The following is a 22,077-nucleotide window of genomic DNA, read 5'->3' as shown; positions in this document are numbered from 1 at the left end:
TTGTTCGGAAAGACAGCTTTAACAGGAATGGTAGTGGATTGTTTGAAGTAAACCTTGTTTAACTTTGTTTGCTTTCAGGACGCACACATCTCCTACAAGTTGACCTCTCCTTCCTTGAAACACTCATTTGGCTTCCCTGACACTACAGTTCTCCTAAATATTTTCTTCCCTCTCTCAACTATCTCTTTTAGTATCCTTGCATGCTCTTCCTCCTCTACCGGGAGTTTAATTGTTGGATGTCCTCAGGAGTTAGGCCCTCTTCTCTTCTCACTCAACATTCCCTTTCTGCATGATCCTGTTTATTCCCTTGACTTCAAAAATCATGTATGCACCAAAATTTCAAAATTTATATACTAGCCCAAACCTCTCATCTAATGTCATGCCAGAAATCCCAAATCATTCTCGACACCTTCTTAACACCTTGTCTTTCATCAGTATATATACATTTAAACACTCACATTCGTTCTCTTTTTTTCTCTGTCTCATATACACATATACACTAAATCTGCCTATTTCTGCCTTTGGCCACTGTTATCACTAGCTAACTATAGTAATAGCCTACTTTCAGGGCTTCCGGAATCCACTCTGTTTTCTTCTCAGCAGCTAGAATGATTCTTAAAAACATGGACAAATACAAAAACCTAAGCAAGTGAATTCTGCTTTAATCTTTTTATGGCTTTTCATTGCTCTTAGGATAAAGACCAACGTAGTCAGCATGGTCTGAAAGACCCTCCTCTCACTCAGTTAACTTTAGCCATACTGTCTTTTCAGAAAGCTGAGGATCTACTCCTTCTGTTAGGAGTCTGTTTCCCCTACCTGTTCTTCTGCCTAATTTTTATTCATAATTTATGGCCCAGCTTAAATGTCACTTTTTCACAGAGACCTTCCCTGATACCTCGTTAGATTTGCTTGCCCATTGTATTTTTATTGCACCTACTGTGTAATCTTTCTCTGTAGCACTTGGAACAATTTTAAGTAATTATTGGTGTGATTATCTGTCTAAATATCTAAGTCTGATATTGTAAATTCCTTGATGACAGGGAAAGAGTATGTTTTGCTGACACCTGTAATCCCAGCACTGAGTAGATGCTCAGTAAGTACTTACTGAATAAGAAAGGAAGCATCTGCCTTCTTTATTCTTTAATATACTTCATGATCATCAGTCTACCTTTCTGGATCTATTATGAAGGAGGATCTATTATTTGATAAATAAAATTAACTTTTACAAAACATCTTAAACTATGATTCAGCTTCAGTAAGCCTTACTTTTAATGTTTATTAACACCTATCTTTTTAATCTTTACCACCCATATTAGTTTGAGTTTAAGAAAATAAGGCACATAAGAGTGTGTACCCTTTTTCCAGGTTTGAAAAGATAGGCACTTTTAAATATTGGCACTAATTAAGATAACTTATGAGTAATTTAAAATATTATCTGATTTCTTTGTCTCTGTTAACTCTGATGCCTCTAGCTCCCCCTGGTCACAGTAGCTGCTTCTCTCTGCTGTCTCTTTGCTTGCATTTGAGACTGAGCTTAGAAAAATTGTGCTTTTGAAGCTTTGTTAATGATGTGAACAGATTTGCATGGGTGGTGAGCAAATTATTTTATTTTCTCTTCCTTAATAAGCTTGATCCATTGGCACTCAGGAAACCCAAATCTTTAAATATGACTAATCCGAAGAAAAAAGTATAGTCACTTGTGGTTTTTAAATATTACTCTATCATGAAAACTCTCTTAGTTTAGATTTAGTTGCTGATACACTCTCATAGTTAACTCTAAGTGTTATTCATAAATATCTCATTCTGTCTTCAGAAATAAAAATGCAAATATCTGTTGTAATGCCATTGTGAAAGCTGAAACGTTAAAGACCTATTACAGGGTGGCAGAGATGAGGTTCTTCAGAGTAATTTGCATTAAGCCAGCGTGGAAGATGACTTAAGCCTGAGCAAGCTATTTCGTTACCTACTTCAGTTGCAACTATTGTCACAGTTACTACATTTTTCTGTTTAACAAAATCTCTGAATTTGAAGGCGTTTATGGACTTTTAGTGATTGTACATTAGTATTGCAGACTAATCAGGAGGAGAAGAGAACTAACTCATTATTGTTACTTTAATTTTTATTTGTTGAGTTTCATTTCAGTAGTTCAACTTTGGCACTTTGATGGTGTTTTGAAGTCTTAGTTCTCAAAATCCTTTATTCCTTTTTAGAGTTTTAAAGCTAACTGAAATAGAAAATAATAGTTTTCAACATCAGATCTCTGAAGATTTTGTCATTTTGGCCAACAGGGAGAACAAAGTAAGTCTAGAGTACTTTAAAATCCTTTGTATATCACTGTTTTTCTATGTGACAATATAACATGCAGATGTATTTGCACTTGAATATAGCTGAAAACATTTTACTATATCTCTTCTATGTAAAAATTTTTAAAATTAAATTAAAGAAAATAAATATGGCTGAAAACAACAGCACAACCCTATAAAAGTCTATGCATTTCCTCTACATGGGTAGCCAGTGTTAGCCGTGTGTACATGAGATTTGAAGACAGTTGATTATGTTGAATTTATCTTATCCTTATTTCTCTTTCAAGTTTTATTGTTGAATTATCAACCTTTGGGTCTAATTAATTATATAAACTTATAGCTGTTGGGGTAAAAAATCACATACCATATTTTAAGTCCATATGGTACTTTTCCTTTAGTGTATATATTAAGAACACAAAGAAAATGATGGGGAGGGAAATTTCTAAAATGTGCTGTACTAAGGCAAAGTTCAGAAGGGCAAAGCAGCAGCAAATCTATAACCTTTTAATTAATTTATTTATTTATTGCCTATTCTGGTATTTCATTCATTAAAGACTTTACTAAAGTATTTTTTGCTAACTGGAGGATGAGAAATCTGATTCAGGATTTTCTCAGTTGAGGAAAGAATTGTGGATGCTGGAAAAGGGTTGGTTAGTTTTGTTTTAGCAAATTTGTTAATGTAATTTTGCCTTTGACTCCATATAAGAGGACTTGTCATATCTTTTTATTTCTCTCCCTATGATAGAATGAAAACTTATTCACTGTTACAGCTTCTGGACGGGTGGTAAAAAAAAGTTTTCACCTTCTGGATGATGACCCAGAACAAGAGGTATTACTTTAGCCACAGCTAACAAACCAAACCAGTGTGTACTTACATTATGAGTTTCAAATTAATGCTTCCCAGAGCCTGAGGTAGAGGTTGGGGTTGAGGGGTTCCCTACAGGTTGAGTGAATAGGATTGTGTGTGCTATTTCAACACAGCAGCCCCACTATCCTGTCCTTTCATATTGGAATTATTCATAAAATTTTGTTTGCAGAAAGGTTCATAGGACTAAAATAATTTGAAAACACTATTAGCTTATTGTTTTGTTTTGTTGAAGTATATACTTTCTAGGGAAATCTCTTATTAGAAAATTCTTGGGTTATATCCTAATGAATTTTAGGTTTTTGCCTTATTTTTTACTTATTAGACATGGATATGTTAATGTTTATGGGCCAGAGGAGGAACATGTGAGGAGGGAGTCCTCAACAAAGCAGAAAGTTCCCTACTCTGTATATAAAACTATATTCAAGAAAGATGTACTAAGCCCGGGCGCGGTGGCTCACGCCTGTAATCCTAGCACTCTGGGAGGCCGAGGTGGGTGGATCGTTTGAGCTCAGGAGTTCGAGACCAGCCTGAGCAAGAACGAGACCCCATCTCTACTAAAAATAGAAAGAAATGATATGGACAGCTAAAATATATATATAAAAAAAATTAGCCGGGCATGGTGGTGCATGCCTGTAGTCCCAGCTACTTGGGAGGCTGAGACAGGAGGATCGCTTGAGCTCAGGAGTTTGAGGTTGCTGTGAGCTAGGCTGACGCCACGGCACTCACTCTAGCCTGGGCAACAGAGTGAGACTCTGTCTCAAAAAAAAAAAAAAAAAAAAAAAAAGATGTACTAAAATTACTGACAGATAGCATGAATAATTAAGAGGGAAGAGGTGGTAGCAAAGAGAGAGATGCTGGATATCATGAAATTAAAAAGCTAAATCTTTTAGCCTATAAAGGAAAAGTTGAAAGGAGTTGTGCCTTAAATTTATAAAATCACTGACACAGGTAAGAAGTCACCCTTTGAAATTTGACCATGGTAAGATGAAGGCAAAAAAGTTAATAAAAAGGAACCACAGGTAATAAAAATGTTAAAGGCAGAAAACATCAATGGATTAAAGAGCAGTTTGACCAAACATAAATGAAGGATTAGTATGTGGTGATTAAGAGAAACTTGCTGTGCCTGTCTTTAAAGTTGATGCCAGGCATTCAGCCAATGTGTGCTTTCCTGTGGTCCGTCCCTGGATGGCTGAGTGCTAATCTGCTTCCCAGGAGGTTTTTGGAGTCCCAGGTTTTCTTTCTTGAGACAGAGTTCTGCGGTTTTTCTCTTTATCATAGCTAACCTCTCTTGACCCAGTCGCATTCGATGGGTTGGATTTTAGTTCCTCATACACTCCCTCAAGTATAAACAGCCATTTTGCTTTCTTTAGAGAACCAAAAAGGGTTTATTAAAAAAACAAAAAAGATGGAAAATAAAGTCCTAGATATTATATGATAGGCTATCCTTTCTTGAAATGACTGGTTTGGGGGAGGGGGGTTTGTTTTTGTTTTTTGGGTTTTTTGGTGTGAGAACTTTCAGAGCTCAGTGAACAGTCTTCAGGTTTCAGAACTGAGCTTCATATACTAATATTTAGTCTAATCCAGGAATCGGCGAACACACATGTCAGAGGCAGCAGCTGAATACCTTTTTTTAATTTGGAGAAGCTCTTGTTTGCTATCCTTATAGAGAATTCCATTATATTTTGCCTGAGATCTACATAGACTTGGTTCTTTTTGCCAAAATCTGTAGGATAGAGTTTAACTCTTGAAAATCTTGGGACTGATGTTTTACTAGACATATAAGTAGAGACGTATTTCTGCCTATTATCCCACTCATTCATTCTTCCTTCTCCTGTATTTTTGTAAGTAATAGAATAGTTAAACTACAAATGTAGGAATAATCCTAACTGAGTAACTGGAATTTTCCCCTCTTTCCCTCCATTTTATCTATCTATCCCCTAGACTTTCAAAATTGTGGACTATGAAGATGAGTTGGATTTGCTTTCCGTGGTAGCCGTTACTCAGATAGATGCTGAAGGCAAAGCTCACTTGGATTTCCACTGTAATGAATATGGAACCTTGCTTAAAAGCATTCCACTAGTGGAGTCATGGGATGTGGTAAGTAGAGTCCATGGAATACAAAGTTGTGAAAGTTTTCTTTATAGGTGTCATTTATTAGAACAGATGTTACTGTGTTCATGTCAGTCCAGATTCATGTATGCCACGACCACGTGAGTTTATTGTCCTATACACAGGACAAAATGAGTACTTCTTAAGCCTTCCTCCTCTTGGCACTAGGGGGATACCCCTTTATCAGTGGCCTTAACGATAAAACTTTATGTGTTTTCCTGCTGTTTCCTTACTCTGGTCTTTGATTTTCTCCCAAGTTTGGTAACATTTAAAAAAAACTAAAGTATATGTGATAAATTTCCATAATTATTTAATAGAGATCATATCTAGTCATGTAGGGTTTTCAGGTACTCTTGGAACCGTTTGTCTGATCTTTTAACTATTATAGCATATAAAAATTATAGGGAACAGTAGACATTATTTTATCCAGGCTTCATTTTATCAATGGAAAACTCGAGAGGTTTAGCAACTCACACGCGGTCACACAATGAAATAGATAGTAGCAGTGTTGACAATAAGATCTGGGTATTTAGACTATTGAATCCAGAGTTCTTTTCATTCTCTATATTCTATAGAGTGTTTTTTCATTAGTAATCTGTATATCTACAAATAATGAAAAATAAACCTATTTCTGGCAACTGTTTTGCCCCTAAGTGTATGTTTGAAGATCCCTAGCATAAGTGCTGTGGCATTTTAGTGACACAGTAGTGAATATGGTTATGTGAAAAAGAGATTCCATATGATTGTATTTTTATTACAGACATACAGCCATGAAGTCTACTTTGACAGAGACTTGGTGCTACACATAGAACAGAAACCCAACAGGGTCTTCAGCTGCTATGTTTACCAGATGGTATGTGACACTGGGGAAGAAGAGGAAACCATAAACAGAAGTTATTAAAAAGAGTGAGATAATGTTAACTTAAGAGACTTTTAGCCAAACACTGTCTCCAATCCTCCTCTGTACTATCTGCATGGCATAGTCTCCAGTATTTTCCAGAAAGGTTTTGTGTTGACTTCAGACTTTTTAAACTCTTGCTGTAGAAGGTTGTGAGGACTTTATTTTATGTAATGACTTTTTAGAATGCTGTCCCAAGAAGTCTACTTTCAGCTAGGTGGTAATGTAAATATAAAATGCTGGGGAACAGAAAAGGACAGCTTAATTTCAGTTGTTGAGGAGAGGATCATTGATGGGAAGGTATTTAACATGGTTCTTATGGGATGGTATGGAATTTTGATTGGTAAGGCTAGGAGAGAGACAAAAATAAACATACTAAAGATACAGAAAGAAATCCTATATCCTCTATACCAAACTTTGCTTAAGGATGAGAAATGAGATGTGTAATGTGAAAGCATTCTTTTGAGCCAAAAACATGTAATCACAGTTTTATAAAAAAAAAATCTTATATATCTGTGTATACATATGTTTTGCATTTGTACGTAGTATCAGGAACTGATTCTAGTTCCCAAACTATCTTTTCTTCCATGGTCTTATTCTCTTGGCTTGATGTTCCCATTGAATATTTGTGTTTCACTTATAGACTAATGTAAAAGATTCCAAGCAAACCTTAAATGAAACTTTTTGTGATATGTATCCTCCTTAGCTCCTAATATATCTAAAGATGTTCTCATTTCACCATTCAATTCATTAAGTCAATCTTCCAATTTTTATAGATAACGTTTGCATACCTATGCAGTAAGATAAAGGTACCCTCGCCTACACCAGTTCTACTCTCTGAGGAAGAGTAGATAAAGTCCAAGGAGGAGTTCTTACTAGCTTGGGAGTTACTTGATTAGCCAGAAAGAAATTTTGGCTATCTTAGTTATAAAATGAATATTTTTTTTCTTTTTTGTTAGAAAAGTTCTAAATATGATCTTTGAACTTTTCAATAATCATTCTTCAGAATATTAAATAAAGGCAACCTAAGTAAAGGGAGAAAGTTTCTTTGTGCTTCCTTTTGAGAAATGCAGTTGCTTGCAATCAGAGCACATGTTCAGCACATTTCTCTGATTCAACCTCAAAAGAATAACTAGTGAAAAAAAAAGAAAGGAAACAGCAGTAAAAATCATTGCTGATTCAAGTTTAAGATTAAAATATGGAATTTTAGCTTTGATGATGTACATTAAAATCCTTCAGTTTTTCCTTTAGTTTTGGCTTGTTCCCATGTTAAGAATGATGTGAATTCTGGCCTTGAAAATTTGCAAATAAATTTCACATTTGAGGTATTAGCAGGATCTATAAATTTAAAAGAAATAGAGGGAACAAACCTAAAACTTTTGTGCAACAGAAAAGATTGCTAACATTTTAGAATAAGGGAAAATATTTTTATATGGGCTAAAAATAATCTTTCTGAATTTGATCCTGTGTATAATAACCATCTGGGAAAGTACAAGTGATTACTTTGTGAGCAAGATGAAAAAATTATCTTCCTATACTAAATTCTAATACTTTTACATCTACTAATTGAAAAGTCCATCCTCATTTATGCATATTTAATAGTGCTATTTAATATAATATCTGAGGCCTTCAGAGCATTTTAGAGATATAATTATGATTACAGAGCAGTTAAATAGTTGCATTGTGCTAGCTATTGCCCCAAACTTTCAATTAGACACTAGCTATATCTAAACAGTCCTGCCCAGTAAATTTACATCTTGAAAAAAACAAGATCAGTAAGAGTAGAGTGAAAATACCAGAGAAAAGAAAGAAACCAATGTTGTATGAGTTTCAAAGCAGATGCAAAGCTGTGTGAAAGCAGAATGTTTACTCTCCATTTCTAAGAGTGTTTCAGAATAGGGTATCTTTAGACTTCAGTCCTGTCAGAGATTTTTTTTTTTTAAGCTGGTTATTGAGTTTCTCCTTCTCCTTTAAGTCATCGCCTTCTTCGGATGAAATGATAGAAATTCATCTACTCAGATACAGATTTGAGAAATATCTGAGCTTCTTGACTGCTTTTTTGGTGTTGAGAGTGGGGGTGGAAGTATCTAGTCTATATATGAAATGACCACCAAGAAACTCCCAGTGTGTTACCCCTGCCAAACATGGTCTAAATGCCATATGGGCCAGGAAAGAAAGACAGTAGGGAGTTGTGGGCAGTGTAACAAACAGAAGAGCTATGCCCCCAACTAGATGGATAAACTGCTTACAGCTTAGATTCGGCCAATGGTGACAGTATGTGTGAATGTGGGCTACATGATTGTTAATAAAAAGATACCAAAAGATGTGGAGGATAGCAAAGAATGTGGGAAATTTGAATACCACACATGGCAGGAGACAATGCAATATGCTTTCCCAAAAGGTATGGTCTTCCCAGCTCCCCACAGTGTTGTCACACAGCTGCTCATTCTGCCATCTGCCAGACATTCTTGCCATTCTCTTAGGGATGGAGGGGAGTGGTGCTCAATATCCTCCTGCCTACCTTAAACCCCCTCTTCACCTGACTGTTTTAGAGACTCTACCTATGTGCCCACATACTTGACAGGTACTAGTGACAGGTACGAAACATTTCTGAGTATTTAAGCCCAGGTGAAGCAGGGTATGTTCTCTCAGCAAGTACAGGCATGAAGCTGAAAAGAGATGCATTTCTGCATTGCACTCCTTAATCTAAGTTTCTATGTTCTCACAGTATCAGTGCAGGAAGCTTACTGTTCTTTGACTTTCTATAATATTTCTCACAACTCTGGGAGAAAACAAAACAAATCCTATCACATTTCCTATTTGAACTCCCTAGTAAGGAGATGATATTGTTCTATTTAAACAAATTAAGACACTCTGCATTCTTCTACTAATTGAATGTTTTTTGTCTTATACACACTTCTTTTTTAATAATTTATATTTATTGATTACTTTCTATTTATCAGTCACTGTAATACAGTACATGTAAAATGAGTCATCTCATTTAATATTCACAATAACCAAGTGAGGTATGAACTACCATTATTTTTCTCCTTGGTACACATGAGGAAAGTGAGACTTATAGAAATTAATTTCCCTAAGGTCCCACAGCTAATAAGTGCAGAGATGGAAAACATCCAGATTTGTTTGACACAAATTTATGCCAAATTTCCTCCGAACTTCTCAAAAGGCAGTGGATATTATTTTTTCCCAGTATGGATATTAACATACTGACAATTATAATATTGAGTACATAGGAAAGTGCTTAATAAGTGTTTTTTTAAATGATGATTGAATATCCAAATTTTAGGCAAAGTTTGGATGATTCACAATTCACACATGACAGAAAAGATGGTTCTTCATTCAGTGGTTAGAAGTTGTAAAAAAAAAAAATGATACTTTCATTTTGTTTGTGGTAATAATAAATACAAGTATTAGTAATTATTCTTAACATAATTCAACTTCCTGTTCAATAATTTTTATATTCTCTTTCTTACCATGTTTACATATATCATTTACCTTTTAGAACCCCAGGGAAGATTCAGGGGCTAATTTCTGGTACCTGTTTTGCTATAGAATCTCTATTTTACAGAAAGAATAGGGCTGAGCATGGTGGCTCATGCCTGTAATCCTACCATTTTGGGAGGCCAGGAGTTTGAGACCAGACTGGGCAACATAGCAAGATCCTGGCTCTACAAAAAATTTTAAAAACCTAGTCAGGCATGGTGGCCTGGGCCTGTAGCTCAGCTACTTGGTAGCCTGAAGCAGGAGAATCACTTGAGCCTGGGAGTTGGAGGTTACAGTGAGCTACGATAACACCACTGTACTCTAGCATGGATGACAGAGTAAGACCCTCTCTCTAAAAAAAAAAAAAAAAAAAAAAAATCAATTAAAAAAAAAAACAAGACCAGAAAAAAATACTGTATTTCAAGCAAATGATATGTAATAGAAAAATAAGACCAGCTGGGCACAGTGGCTTATACCTGTAATACCAGCACTCTGGGAGGCCGAGGCCGGAGGATCACTCAAGGTCAGGAGTTCAAGACCAGCCTGAGCAAGAGTGAGACCCCCATCTCTACTAAAAATAGAAAAATCAGCTGGGCATGGTGGTGCTTACCTGTAGTCCCAGCTACTCAGAAGGCTGAGGCAGGAGAAACACTTGAGCCCAGGAATTTGAGGTTGCTGTGAGCTATGATGATACCACCTCACTCTAGCCAGGGTGACAGAGTGAGACTCTGTCTCAAAAGAAAGAAAGATTAAGACCAACTGAGAGGCCGGGCGCGGTGGCTCACCCCTGTAATCCTAGCACTCTGGGAGGCCAAGGCGGGTGGATGGCTCAAAGTCAGGAGTTCGAGACCAGCCTGAGCAAGAGCGAGACCCCGTCTCTACTAAAAATAGAAAGAAATTATCTGGCCAACTAAAATATATATAGAAAAAATTAGCCGGGCATGGTGGCATATGCCTGTAGTCCCAGCTACTCGGGAGGCTGAGGCGGTAGGATCGCTTAAGCCCAGGAGTTTGAGGTTGCTGTGAGCTAGGCTGATGCCACGGCACTCACTCTAGCCTGGGCAACAAAGCGAGACTCTGTCTCAAAAAAAAAAAAAAAAAAAAAAAGACCAACTGAGAGCTTTTCCCCATTATTTTATGATGAAAATTTTCAAATATATAGTAAATTGAAAGAATTCTCTTCCTAATACTTCAGATGCATATCATTAACTACAGTTTCATATTTAGTTTTTAAATTTTTTGATTTAATATTTATATGCAATGAAAATCACAAATCTTAAGTATAAATTTGTTGAGCCTTTGCAGAAACTCTTCAAAATTTAGAACATTGCAATCATCCTATAAAGTTTCCCAATTCTACTTCCTAGTCTATCCCCTCCCCACCCCTCAGGTATGACTACTGTTCTGATTCTTTTATATCACGAGTTAAATTTGCCTATTCTAAAACTGCATATAAGTAAAATGATACAGAGCATAATGCTTCTTTCACTCAGCATAATGTTTTTGAGATTTTTCATGTTGTTGCATGTATTAGTGGTTCATTTCTTTTTATCGCTGAGTATTCTTTTGTGTGACTATGTCACAGTTTGTTTTTCCATTTTCCTGTTGATGGACACCTGGGCTCTTTCTGCTCTTTTTGGTTACTGTTATGAATAAAGCTGCTATGAACATTCTTGTACAAATGTTTTGTGAACATATGTCTTCATTTCTCTTGGGTAAATATCTAGGGATGGAATTTTTGGGTCCTTGGGATGGTGTGTGTTTAGTTTAATAAAAAACTGCCGGACCTTTTTTCTAAAAGATTGTACCATTTTACATTCCTGCAACAATATATGAGTCTTCCACTTGCTCTATATTTTTTCCAATATTTGTAGTTGTTAGTCTTTTTTATCTTAACATTTATGGTGGGTGTGTAATCATTTCTGGTTGATAATCAGATTGTTCCTTCTTGTGCCTAGTAACCCTCTTGTCAAGTCTATCTCTTTATCCTTTTTTAACAACTCCCCCTCCCCAGGAACTGCTGAAAACATCCTTTGTGATAATGGTTAAGATACCTCCAGACTCAGCTTGAGTTATTTTTTCTTAAACATGGAATACATTGCTCACCACAGAACTCTGATTCCTTTAATGGAGACTAACATTCAGGAACAAAATTGGGTTCTGAGGGCACATGTTTGACTGTTTTATATGACTATTGGAGCTGGACAAAATGGCAGTAGAAAAGAGGCTATAGAAATCATTGTAATAAAAGCAGAAAATGACTTTTTCTTTAAAAGTTGTGGGCTCATGTTATGTCAAGTCATATTTTTCTCTAATATGAAAGCATGTTAAACAAGCTTTATCCTTTTCTGACTATAATATTCTAGGCTTCATATGTTCTGATATCAAATTATTACAGAGCTGCTCAAAATTTTGAAAGTCTTTATTTTTTTGTTCATTTTGATTCTCAAATAAGTGTCCTAGAATTTGTTCCGAAGTTTGCAGGTTCAGTTCATTTGCTCATTATCATTTGAGTCCTATATAGGGGTACAGGCAGGAGAGGGGAAATGTCAGCCTCCGCTATAGGCACACTAAAAAATACCATGCACAGGACACTAGGATCTCAGGTAGAATCCCCATGAGATTATTAGGCAATAAAAATGAAAGGGAGGATTCAAATCACCAAAAGCTTTTAAGACTTGTCTGATACTCTCCTTTAACTCTTTGTTTTCATGGATACTAGTGTCATTCTTTGTTAGAGGCAATATTGAACTTGAGTTTCATAAAGGATTTTGGATAATTATTTATTTTCTCAGAATTACAATAGCCAACTTTGCAAGTACGATAAATCCAATAAAAGATGTCAGCAAATAAGATCAAATTATTTAGAATTATCAGAGATCTTTAAATTTTCTCAACAGATTTATTGAGGTATAATTGATATACAATAAGCTGTGCACATGTTTAAAGTGATAATTTTGGAGCTGGGCATGCTGGCTCACTCCTCTAATCTCAGCACTTTGGGAGGCTGAGGCGGGAGGATTGCTTCAGGCCAGGAGTTTGAGACCAACCTGGGCAAGACCTCATCTCTAAAAAAAAATTTAAAAATTAGCCGGGTGTGGTTGCATGCTCCTATAGTCTTAGCTACTCCGGAGACTGAAGCAGGGGAAGGATCACTTGAGCCCAGGAGTTTGAGGTCACAGTGAACTTGATCATACCACTGCAGTCCAGCCTGGGTGATAGAGCAAGACCCTGACTCTAAAAAAATAAAAATAAAGTATACAGGCCGGGCGCGGTGGCTCACGCCTGTAATCCTAGCTCTCTGGGAGGCCGAGGTGGGCGGATCGTTTGAGCTCAGGAGTTCGAGACCAGCCTGAGCAAGAGCGAGACCCCATCTCTACTAAAAATAGAAAGAAATTATATGGACAACTAAAATATATATATACAAAAAATTAGCCGGGCATGGTGGTGCATGCCTGTAGTCCCAGCTACTCGGGAGGCTGAGGCAGGAGGATCGCTTGAGCCCAGGAGTTTGAGGTTGCTGTGAGTTGGGCTGACGCCACGGCACTCACTCTAGCCTGGGCAACAGAGTGAGACTCTGTCTCAAAAAAAATAAATAAATAAAAAAAAAATAAAGTATACAATTTGATAAGCTTTGCCATGGAACCATTGCCACAATCAATATACCCATCACCCCAAAAAGTTTCCTCCTGATCCTTTGTAATCCTACCTCCAGCCCCTCTGTCTCCTCTTCCCAAGGCAACTTCTGATCTGTTTCTGTAACTTTAGTTTGCATTTTCTGGAATTTTTTATAAATAGAATCTTACAGTAAGTACTCTCTTTTTCTGGCTTCTTTCAGTATAATTTGAGATTCATGTGTATTGCACATATCAGTAGTTCATTCTTTTTTATTGCAGAGTAGTACTCCCTTGTATCGGTGTAACTACAGTTTGTACAGTCACCTTTTGATGGACATTTGGGTTGCTTCCAGTTTGGGCTATTACAAATGAAGCTACTATGTACATTTGTGTATAGTTCTTTGTATGGACTTATACTTTATGTTGGGTAAATACTGAAGAGGGAATGGCTAGGTTATCAGTATATGCTTAACTTTTAAAGAAGCTTCCAAACTGTTTTTCCAAAATGGCTGTACCATTTTGTATTTCCATTATCAGTATATGAGAGTTCCAGTTATTCCTTATCCTTGCCAGTACTCGGTATGGTCAGTCTTTTTAATTTTAGGCATTCTAATAGGTGTGTAGTGCTATCTCAATGTGGTGTTTTTTGTTTTTTTTTTTCTTTGAGACAGAGTCTCGCTTTGTTGCCCAGGCTAGAGTGAGTGCCGTGGCATCAGCCTAGCTCACAGCAACCTCAAACTCCTGGGCTCAAGTGATCCTACCGCCTCAGCCTCCCAGGTAGCTGGGACTACAGGCATATGCCACCATGCCCGGCTAATTTTTTTTCTATATATATTTTAGTTGGCCAGATAATTTCTTTCTATTTTTAGTAGAGACGGAGTCTCAGTCTTGCTCAAGCTGGTCTTGAACTCCTGACTTGAGCGATCCACCCGCCTCAGCCTCCCAGAGAGCTAGGATTACAGGCGTGAGCCACCGCGCCCGGCCTTTCTCAAGGTGGTTTTAATTTATATTTCCCTCGTAACTAATGATGATAAGCACATTTTCATGTTTATTTGTTATGTGTATATCATTTTGATGACATAGTGAAATCTTTTGCACCTTTAATAAACTGAGTTTTCTTCTTACTGAATTGTAAAAGTTCTTTATATATTCTGGATACAAATCCTTTATGGATTTGCAGATATTTCCTGCTCGTCTGTGGCTTGAAGAGTTCTGAATTTTGATGAAGTTCAATATATCATTTTTTTGTGGATCACACTTTTGATATTGTATCTAAGAAATTTTTGCCTCATGCTCTACTTCTCAAATGAGGGTGGTTTTGTAGCTGGGGGGGCATTTGGCAATGTTTGGAAACATTTTTGGTTGTCACAGCTGTGATGCTACTGATACCTAGTGGTGAGTGACCAAGAATGCGGGTAAATATCCTACAGTGTACAGGATAACTCCCCTACCAACAAGAAAGAATTAACCAGCCCAAAATGCCACAAGTGGCAAGGTTGAGATACCCTGGCCTGATACAAGATCACAAAGACTTTCTCCTGTTTTCCCTTAGAAATTTTATAGTTTTAGATTTTACATTTAGATCTATGATGCAGTTTTTAACTTTTTTTATCGTACAAGGTATGGATCAGAGCTCTTTCTTTTTTACATATGGATATTCAATGCATAGGGGACAGTATTCAGTCTTTTACCACCAAGTATGATATTAGCTGCAGGTTTTTCATAGATGCTCTTTATCAGTTTGAGGAAATTCTCTTTTAATCCTACTTTGCTTAGGTTTTATTGTGTGTAGATGTTGGAGTTTGTCAAATGCTTTTTTTGCATGTAGTGAGATGATCATATGGTTTTTCTGGTTTAGTCTGTTAATATGGCAAGTTACATTAATTTTTTTGAATGTTAGACCAATTTTAAATTCTTGAGATGAACCTACCTGAGACCTCTAGATTTCTTTTAAAAAAACAAAAACAAAAACAAAAAAACAAATCTAGATACAGGTACTTTATTTACAAATATTTAGATTAATAGCATTTTGTCATATCAAAGAGTACAGCAGTCTGAATAAATCCTTCTGACACAAAAATAGTAAGACCCACTGTAACTAACTTTGGGAATCAGGGTATTACACCTAAACAAGCCATAGTCTTTAGTTTGTGATTGCTATCTTATATCCCAATGAGTGGTTTGTCTTGTTTTTGTAAATATACACACACCAGCAGGTCATGGTTCCTGGGTGAATCCGTTGTGATGCAATAGTGTAAGTAAAATGGATCACTTCAACAGAATAGGTTCTTTTTTTTTTTTTTTTTTTTTTTTTTTAACTGGCCTAGGGAGAGGACTTTTTTTTTTTTTTAATTTCAGAGTATTACAGGGGTATAAACATTTTGGTTAAATAAATTGCTGGTATACAGTTTGAGTCAAAGTTATAAGTGTGCCCATCACCCAGACAATATGCATTGTACCCATTAGGTATGAATTTACCCATCCTCTCTTCCCCACCACCTGCTTAATTTCCGATGAGTTTTATTTCCATATGTGCACATAGGTGTTGTTCGATTAGCTCCAATTTAATGGTGAGTACATTTTGCATTCGTTTTTCAATTCTTGTGATACTTCACTTAGAAGAATGGTCTCCAGTTTCATCCAGGTTAATACCAGAGGTATTAGTTCACTATTGTTTTTTATGGCTGAGTAGTACTACTCTATGGTATACATATACCACATTTTATTAATCCAGTCATTTATTGATGGGCACTTGAGTTGTTTCCATATCTTTGCAATTGTGAATTGTTCTGCTGTAAACATTTGGATGCTGGTGCCTTTTTCATAAAATGTCCTTTTTTCCTTTGGGTAAATACCCAGTGGTGGGTTCGCTGGATCAAATGGTAGGTCTACTTTTAGTTCTTTAAGGTATCTCCAAACTACTTTCCATAGAAGTTGTACTAGTTTGCAGTCCCACCGATGGTGTATAAGTGTTGCTATCTCTCCACATCCACGACAGCATTTGTTGTTTTGGGATTTTTTTGATAAAAGCTGTTCTCATTGGAGTTAGGTGATATATCATTATGGTTTTGATTTACATTTCCCGGATGATTAGAGATGTAGAGCAGTTTTTCATATGTTTGTTGCCCATTAGTCTATCTTCTTTAGAAAAGTTTCTGTTCATGTCTTTTGCCCACTTTTTAACAGGGTGGTTTGATTTTTTTTCCTGCTGATTTGCTTGAGTTCTGTGTAGATTATGGTTATTAGCCCTTTATTAAATGTATAGCATACACATATTTTCTACCATTCTATAGGTTGTTCGCTGTATTGATTGTTTCCTTGGCTGTGCAGAAGCTTTTTAATTTGATCTTATCTCATTTATTTATTTGTTGATGCTGTGATTTGCTTTGGGGGTCTTCCTCATAAATTCTTTGCCTAGGCCAACGTCTGTAAAACTTTTTCCAACATTTTCTTCTAAAATTCTTATAGTTTTCATGCCTTAGGTTTAAGTCTGTTATCCATCGTGAATTAATTTTTGTGAGTGGTGAGGGATACGGATCCTGTTTCAGTCTTCACACGTGGCTATCCAATTTCCCCAGTACCATTTATTGAATAGGTATTCTTTTTCCCAGTGTATGTTTTTGTCTGCTTTGTCAAAGATCAGATTTATATCTGGGTTTTCTGTTCTGATCCATTGGTCTCTATCTCTAACAGGATGGATTTTTTAGCAGAATATATCAGTCTACTCCAGGATCTTATTTTTTTTTAAGTTAAAGACAAAAATAAATTAACCAAATCCTATTTTCTGCACATTCTAATTTTGGCTTTTATTTAACATTGAAAGTACAATACTCTGGTACTACCACATGTTTACAACCCAGAAAGATGTCCTTCCTTTTATATTATTATCTGTAAAGAGGGATTTAAAATGTGTATCTTAAACACAGCAGTTGAACTGAGTACATTTCATATAATATGCCAAGGTTTACCTAACCTACTTTATTTAACATTGACTGTACAATACTCTGGTACTACCACATGTTTACAACCCAGAAAGAAGTACTTTTGTTTTATTATCTGTAAAGAAGGATTTAAAATGTGTATCTTAAACACAGCAGTTGAACTGAGTACATTTCATATAATATGCCAAGGTTTACCTAACCTACTTTATTTAACTTTGACTGTACAATACTCTGGTACCACCACATGTTTACAACCCAGAAAGAAGTACTTTTGTTTTATTATCTGTAAAGAAGGATTTAAAATGTGTATTTTAAACACAGCAGTTGAGCTGAGTACATTTCATATAATATGCCAAGGTTTACCTAACCTACTTCAAATAACTTCTCAATTCCCAGCCACGGAACCATAAACTCATTTAGAAGTCAGTCAACAGAAGTGAACTTAGTAAAACATTAAGTTTGTTGTCTAAAGAAAGAAGATTGTTTCTCTTACAATACAGTATTCTTTCAGTGGCCAAACCACCAAATGCAAAGTAATAACTTACTTTGTATCATCACAAGCACTGAAACACCATAAGAAACTGTTAGGGTGGAAAGCCTGGTAGGTGCTCATGGTGTGGATGGAGAAAGATTTCTCATGCAGAGATTAGAATACATAAAAGTAAAAAAAAAAAAAAAGTTTATTTTATCCTTCTTAGAGGAGAGAGAGAGTGAGCAAGAAGAGGTGGGGGGAAGAAAGGGGAAAGGAAGAGAGCAGGGATACGGGGTGGCATTCCAAAGATAAAGAAGCGGGTGCCAGCAGTGAGGCCAAGTGGATCACTGATTTTAAGGGGGACGAAGAGAAAAAAAATAGTGATGGCTGTCAGTTGATAACAAAAATGGCAGCAGGTGTCAAAGTCTAAGACTTGGTTCCCTGCCTTTCCTTGGAGAAGGGATTATTACAGGAGATGTGACTCTGTCCTTGAGATACAGTTGAGGCTGTAGCTGGTTCTCCTGCTGTTTACTCAGGAATTCTCAAAAAACTGTTTTGAAAAAGAGAGAATTACATCTCTTTTCCTTCCATTCAGCTCTTTTCAGAAGTTTTGCAAAACAGAACTCCTGCAGGGTGCCTGTTAGTGAGAGAACTCATTGGATTGATCTTTAACTATTACTGGGGAAATTGTAGAATTACGCCCCTTTCACAAACACTTTCCCTTTTATTTATTTATTTTTTTTTGAGACAGAGTCTCACTCTGTTGCCCAGGCTAGAGTGAGTGCCGTGGCGTCACCCTAGCTCACAGCAACCTCAAACTCCTGAGCTCAAGCGATCCTCCTGTCTCAGCCTCCCGAGTAGCTGGGACTACAGACATACACCACCATACCCGGCTAATTTTTTCTATATATATTTTTAGCTGTCCATATAATTTCTTTCTATTTTTAGTAGAGATGGGGTCTCGCTCTTGCTCAGGCTGGTCTCGAACTCCTGAGCTCAAACGATCTGCCCACCTCGGCCTCCCAGAGTGCTAGGATTACAGGCATGAGCCACCGCGCCTGGCCAACACTTTCCCTTTTAAAAAATAACTTATACCAACATGACATGAAATAGCCCCTCATACTATGAGCACAAGGAATATCTTAAATTATTTCACTATAATGTTAAAAATGCACAATTTAAAATCCCTTAACATCAGACCTGTGGTTCTGGCTCTTTGGTTCAAAATCTGACCATTCCAAGAAGATAAATGTATAAAAGCTTGAAATGTGCAGTAACAAACCCAGCCTTTTTTCTTTTTCTATACAGTAAGGCAAGAATGAAGCCTGTAATGCAAAACCTTCACAAAAAGAGAAAAAAGCAGGTTAGCACATTGTCAATTGCACAAGAACAGTTAAGAAAATCAGCAGGTAAGCAAGAGTGCAAAGATGGAACAGTCTGCTAGTGTTAATCCTCTGACGCCAGGAGCTCTTTCTAGTGTAATGTCCCCAAACACTGCCAGCACCAAGGAGTGGAGCCAGTACTGCCTGTGAACTGCAGTTGTATCTGTTTCCTTGTGTGAAATGGAAGGGAGTAACATGGTCACATATGGGTCATACTGTACAAACTGGTATTTTATACTGTTCCAATGCTAGTAATCAATTTATTTTCTTCATTAAAGTAATATACACAGGCTGGGCCCAGTGGCTCACACCTGTAATCCTAGCACTCTGGGAGGCCGAGGTAGGAGGATTGATTGAGATCAGGAGTTCAGAGAGCAGCCTGAGCAAGAGCGAGACCGCGTGTCTACTACAAATAGGAAAAAATTAGCCAGGCAACTAAAAATAGAAAAAAATTAGCCTGACATGGTGGCGCATGCCTGTAGTCCCAGCTATTTAGGAGGCTGAGGCAGGAGGATCGCTTGAGCCCAGGTGTCTGAGGTCGCTTTGAGCTAGGCTGATGCCACAGCACTCTAGCCCAAGCAACAGAGTAAGACTCTATCTCAAAATATAATAATAATAATTTAAAAAATAATGATAGATGTACAATGTATCATTAGTTTGGTTCCTTCAGATTTTATACATATTTACTTTGTGTTGAAGAGAAAAGGATAAAATGGTATAAAATAGATAAAGCTATTTATTAAGCACAAGAGAGTGTAACCAGCCTCCCATTGAACAAATTTCAGTGACCCCAAATTTCAATGCCCCCTATATAATCCTCTCACTTAACTAACCACTTGACCTTTTGAGTTGTTTCCCAGAAATAGTGAATGATCTGCAAGACAAAGGAGTTGAGATTCTGAAAGCCCCTGAGCAAGATTCCTGTTGCCAAGAATCAGCATCCCTCATGGCCTGTCCCAAAGCTCTAGTCCTTTGTGAGATACACCACTGGCCTGCCTCAGGGCACATGGCCCTTCCTTTAAAAGCTCATGTGATCTTTGTTAGTTGAAAAGGTGGATTTCAGGCAGCTTCTCCCACTTCCCAGACGAAATATCTGTGGTATTAAAGATTCCTTTCTTCCTTGGCAATCTTCTTATTCTCAATAATTGGATCTTTGTGCGATGAGCCTGGATCTAGACTAAAACCCCCTTGCGGTTTTGACAACAAGAAGATAAATGGATATTTTCCCTGTGCAAAGCTAAGACGGAAGCAAACCTCATCAAGAAAAATGCCACCCAAACAACTGGAAATTTATGCAACAACAACAACCAGAAAAGCAGTCATAGAACCCATTCTCTGTTATCAGAAGGCATTAAATGGGTTACAACAGACGTACTTGAACAGATAAAGATGGGGAGAAAGGGTTCAGATATCATCAAATTAAACTGGAAAGTGAGACAAAGCCTTGCCAAAGAGGGAGGGTAAAAATGGTGAAGTCCAGCATCAGTGGTCAGTTTAAATCTTATATTGGTGATATACCTATCACAAGGACAAGGGGAAAAAGGTCTAGATTTACCATGCAGGAGAGGTTACTCTACTTGCCTTTGATAAGCTGATGACATACAGTTGTTCAGAGTTTAGTATTGTGTTAAACTGTTTTTACAAGAATTTGTTTTTTTCTTTTTTTTTTAATTAAACCTAATATGGTGTACAGAAGACAACGAGGCAGTAAAAAGGATTCATTCCAACAGACAAGGTGAAAGGTCAAATGAGGGGCCATGGCAAAGAGGTCACTGGCAGCCAAAGCCTTCTCTCTAGGGTTGGGGTTCACTGGTTAGCCAGCCTCCCTGCGGGGCTGAGGGTTTGTGTTGTGTGCCAGACTCGGCAGCATTCAGATCCAAATTTCCATCCTGAATATTGTGGTAGATTTTCTTGACAGCCTTAAGGAAGGCATCTTATATGTTCTCTCCTGTTTTTGCTCTTGCTTCAAGGAATAAGGCATTTTCTTCAGCAAACTGTTTGGCTTCTTTGTAGGTAACATCTCTCTATACTTCCAAATCTGTTTTATTTCATATGAGAATTATTATAGTATTTGGATTGGTGAGATTCCTTGCATCTGCCTACAAGCTGCTTAAGTGGTTATATGTATTTCTTCCAGAAATTTCATACACCCTAAGAGCTCCTATAGCCCCTTTATAGTAGCTTCTTGTAACAGCCCTAAAGTGCGCCTGTCGTGCTCTATCCCAAATCTATAGTTTGATTTTTTGGCCACTAACTTCAATTATTCTTGTACCAAATTCAACACCAATTGTGTGAGGACAATCAGCCATAATTTTTTTTCTGTAAGTTGATGAAGCAAACAAGATTTTTCTACTGCCATGTCCCCAATAGTAATAGTATATATTTAAAGATGTAAGAACAGTCCTATGGTACAGTTGCCATGGTGGCACTGTTGGGGTTGCTGGTGACTGGGTGGGAGGTGGGCCCAGGACAAGGAAGAGAAATGTGGAAGCAGCTGGAGAAGGGGGGAGGGCAGCTGGCAGGTAGGGGCTGGCCAAGAGGTGCCGCGGCCGGAGGCAGTGGTGGTGACAGCAGAGACTGACTGCTCCTGCGGCTCCCTCAGGATCTTCCATGGGCCAGTGCCAACCTCTAGATTTCTAACTATTTAAAGTGAGACAATTTCTACAATTCTGCTTTTTCCACATTGTGTCATTTTCACAATAACGAATTCCTAAAATTTACCATCACATTTGTACTGTCTACACATTACTAGTTTCAAGTTCATTACATTTAGATAACTTCCTGCCTTCACAAATGATTTTCACACATTTTTGTCCTTTTGTCAGTGGTTTCATTCTCATATAAAGAGAATTTAGAATGTTATAAACGTTTTAGTGCAAACATCTACATTCTTTGCATGGATTGAAACATTTGCCCCAGTTTTATGTTATATTGTAAACTATGTGATCACCACAAAAAAGAAACTGTTACTTTAAGAAAACCA

At 37.1% G+C, this 22,077-nt stretch overlaps 1 protein-coding gene and 1 pseudogene across 2 annotated transcripts in view; one reads left to right on the top strand and one right to left on the bottom strand.

Moving 5' to 3' along the window:
- The window catches only part of DCAF17 (DDB1 and CUL4 associated factor 17), a 39,593-nt gene extending 32,984 nt beyond the window's left edge, over positions 1-6,609 (top strand). Inside the window, exons 11-14 of one of the 2 annotated variants that reach the window (XM_069471275.1) lie at positions 2,211-2,298; positions 3,049-3,132; positions 5,113-5,268; positions 6,041-6,609. In XM_069471275.1, the coding sequence (XP_069327376.1) occupies positions 2,211-2,298; positions 3,049-3,132; positions 5,113-5,268; positions 6,041-6,181 (469 nt within the window). In that variant the 3' untranslated portion in view covers positions 6,182-6,609. The remainder of the gene's footprint in view (positions 1-2,210; positions 2,299-3,048; positions 3,133-5,112; positions 5,269-6,040) is intronic. The other variant, XM_069471286.1, reaches the window with a different exon arrangement.
- Positions 6,610-20,863: 14,254 nt separating this feature from the next.
- Positions 20,864-21,515, bottom strand: LOC138387341 (ras-related protein Rab-14 pseudogene; annotated as a pseudogene).
- Between the last annotated feature and the right edge of the window lie 562 nt (positions 21,516-22,077).

Source organism: Eulemur rufifrons, chromosome 1 (assembly GCF_041146395.1).
Source record: "Eulemur rufifrons isolate Redbay chromosome 1, OSU_ERuf_1, whole genome shotgun sequence".
In the NCBI taxonomy this organism is placed as follows: Eukaryota; Metazoa; Chordata; class Mammalia; order Primates; family Lemuridae; genus Eulemur; species Eulemur rufifrons.
This window is presented reverse-complemented; position numbering and strand designations above follow the sequence as displayed.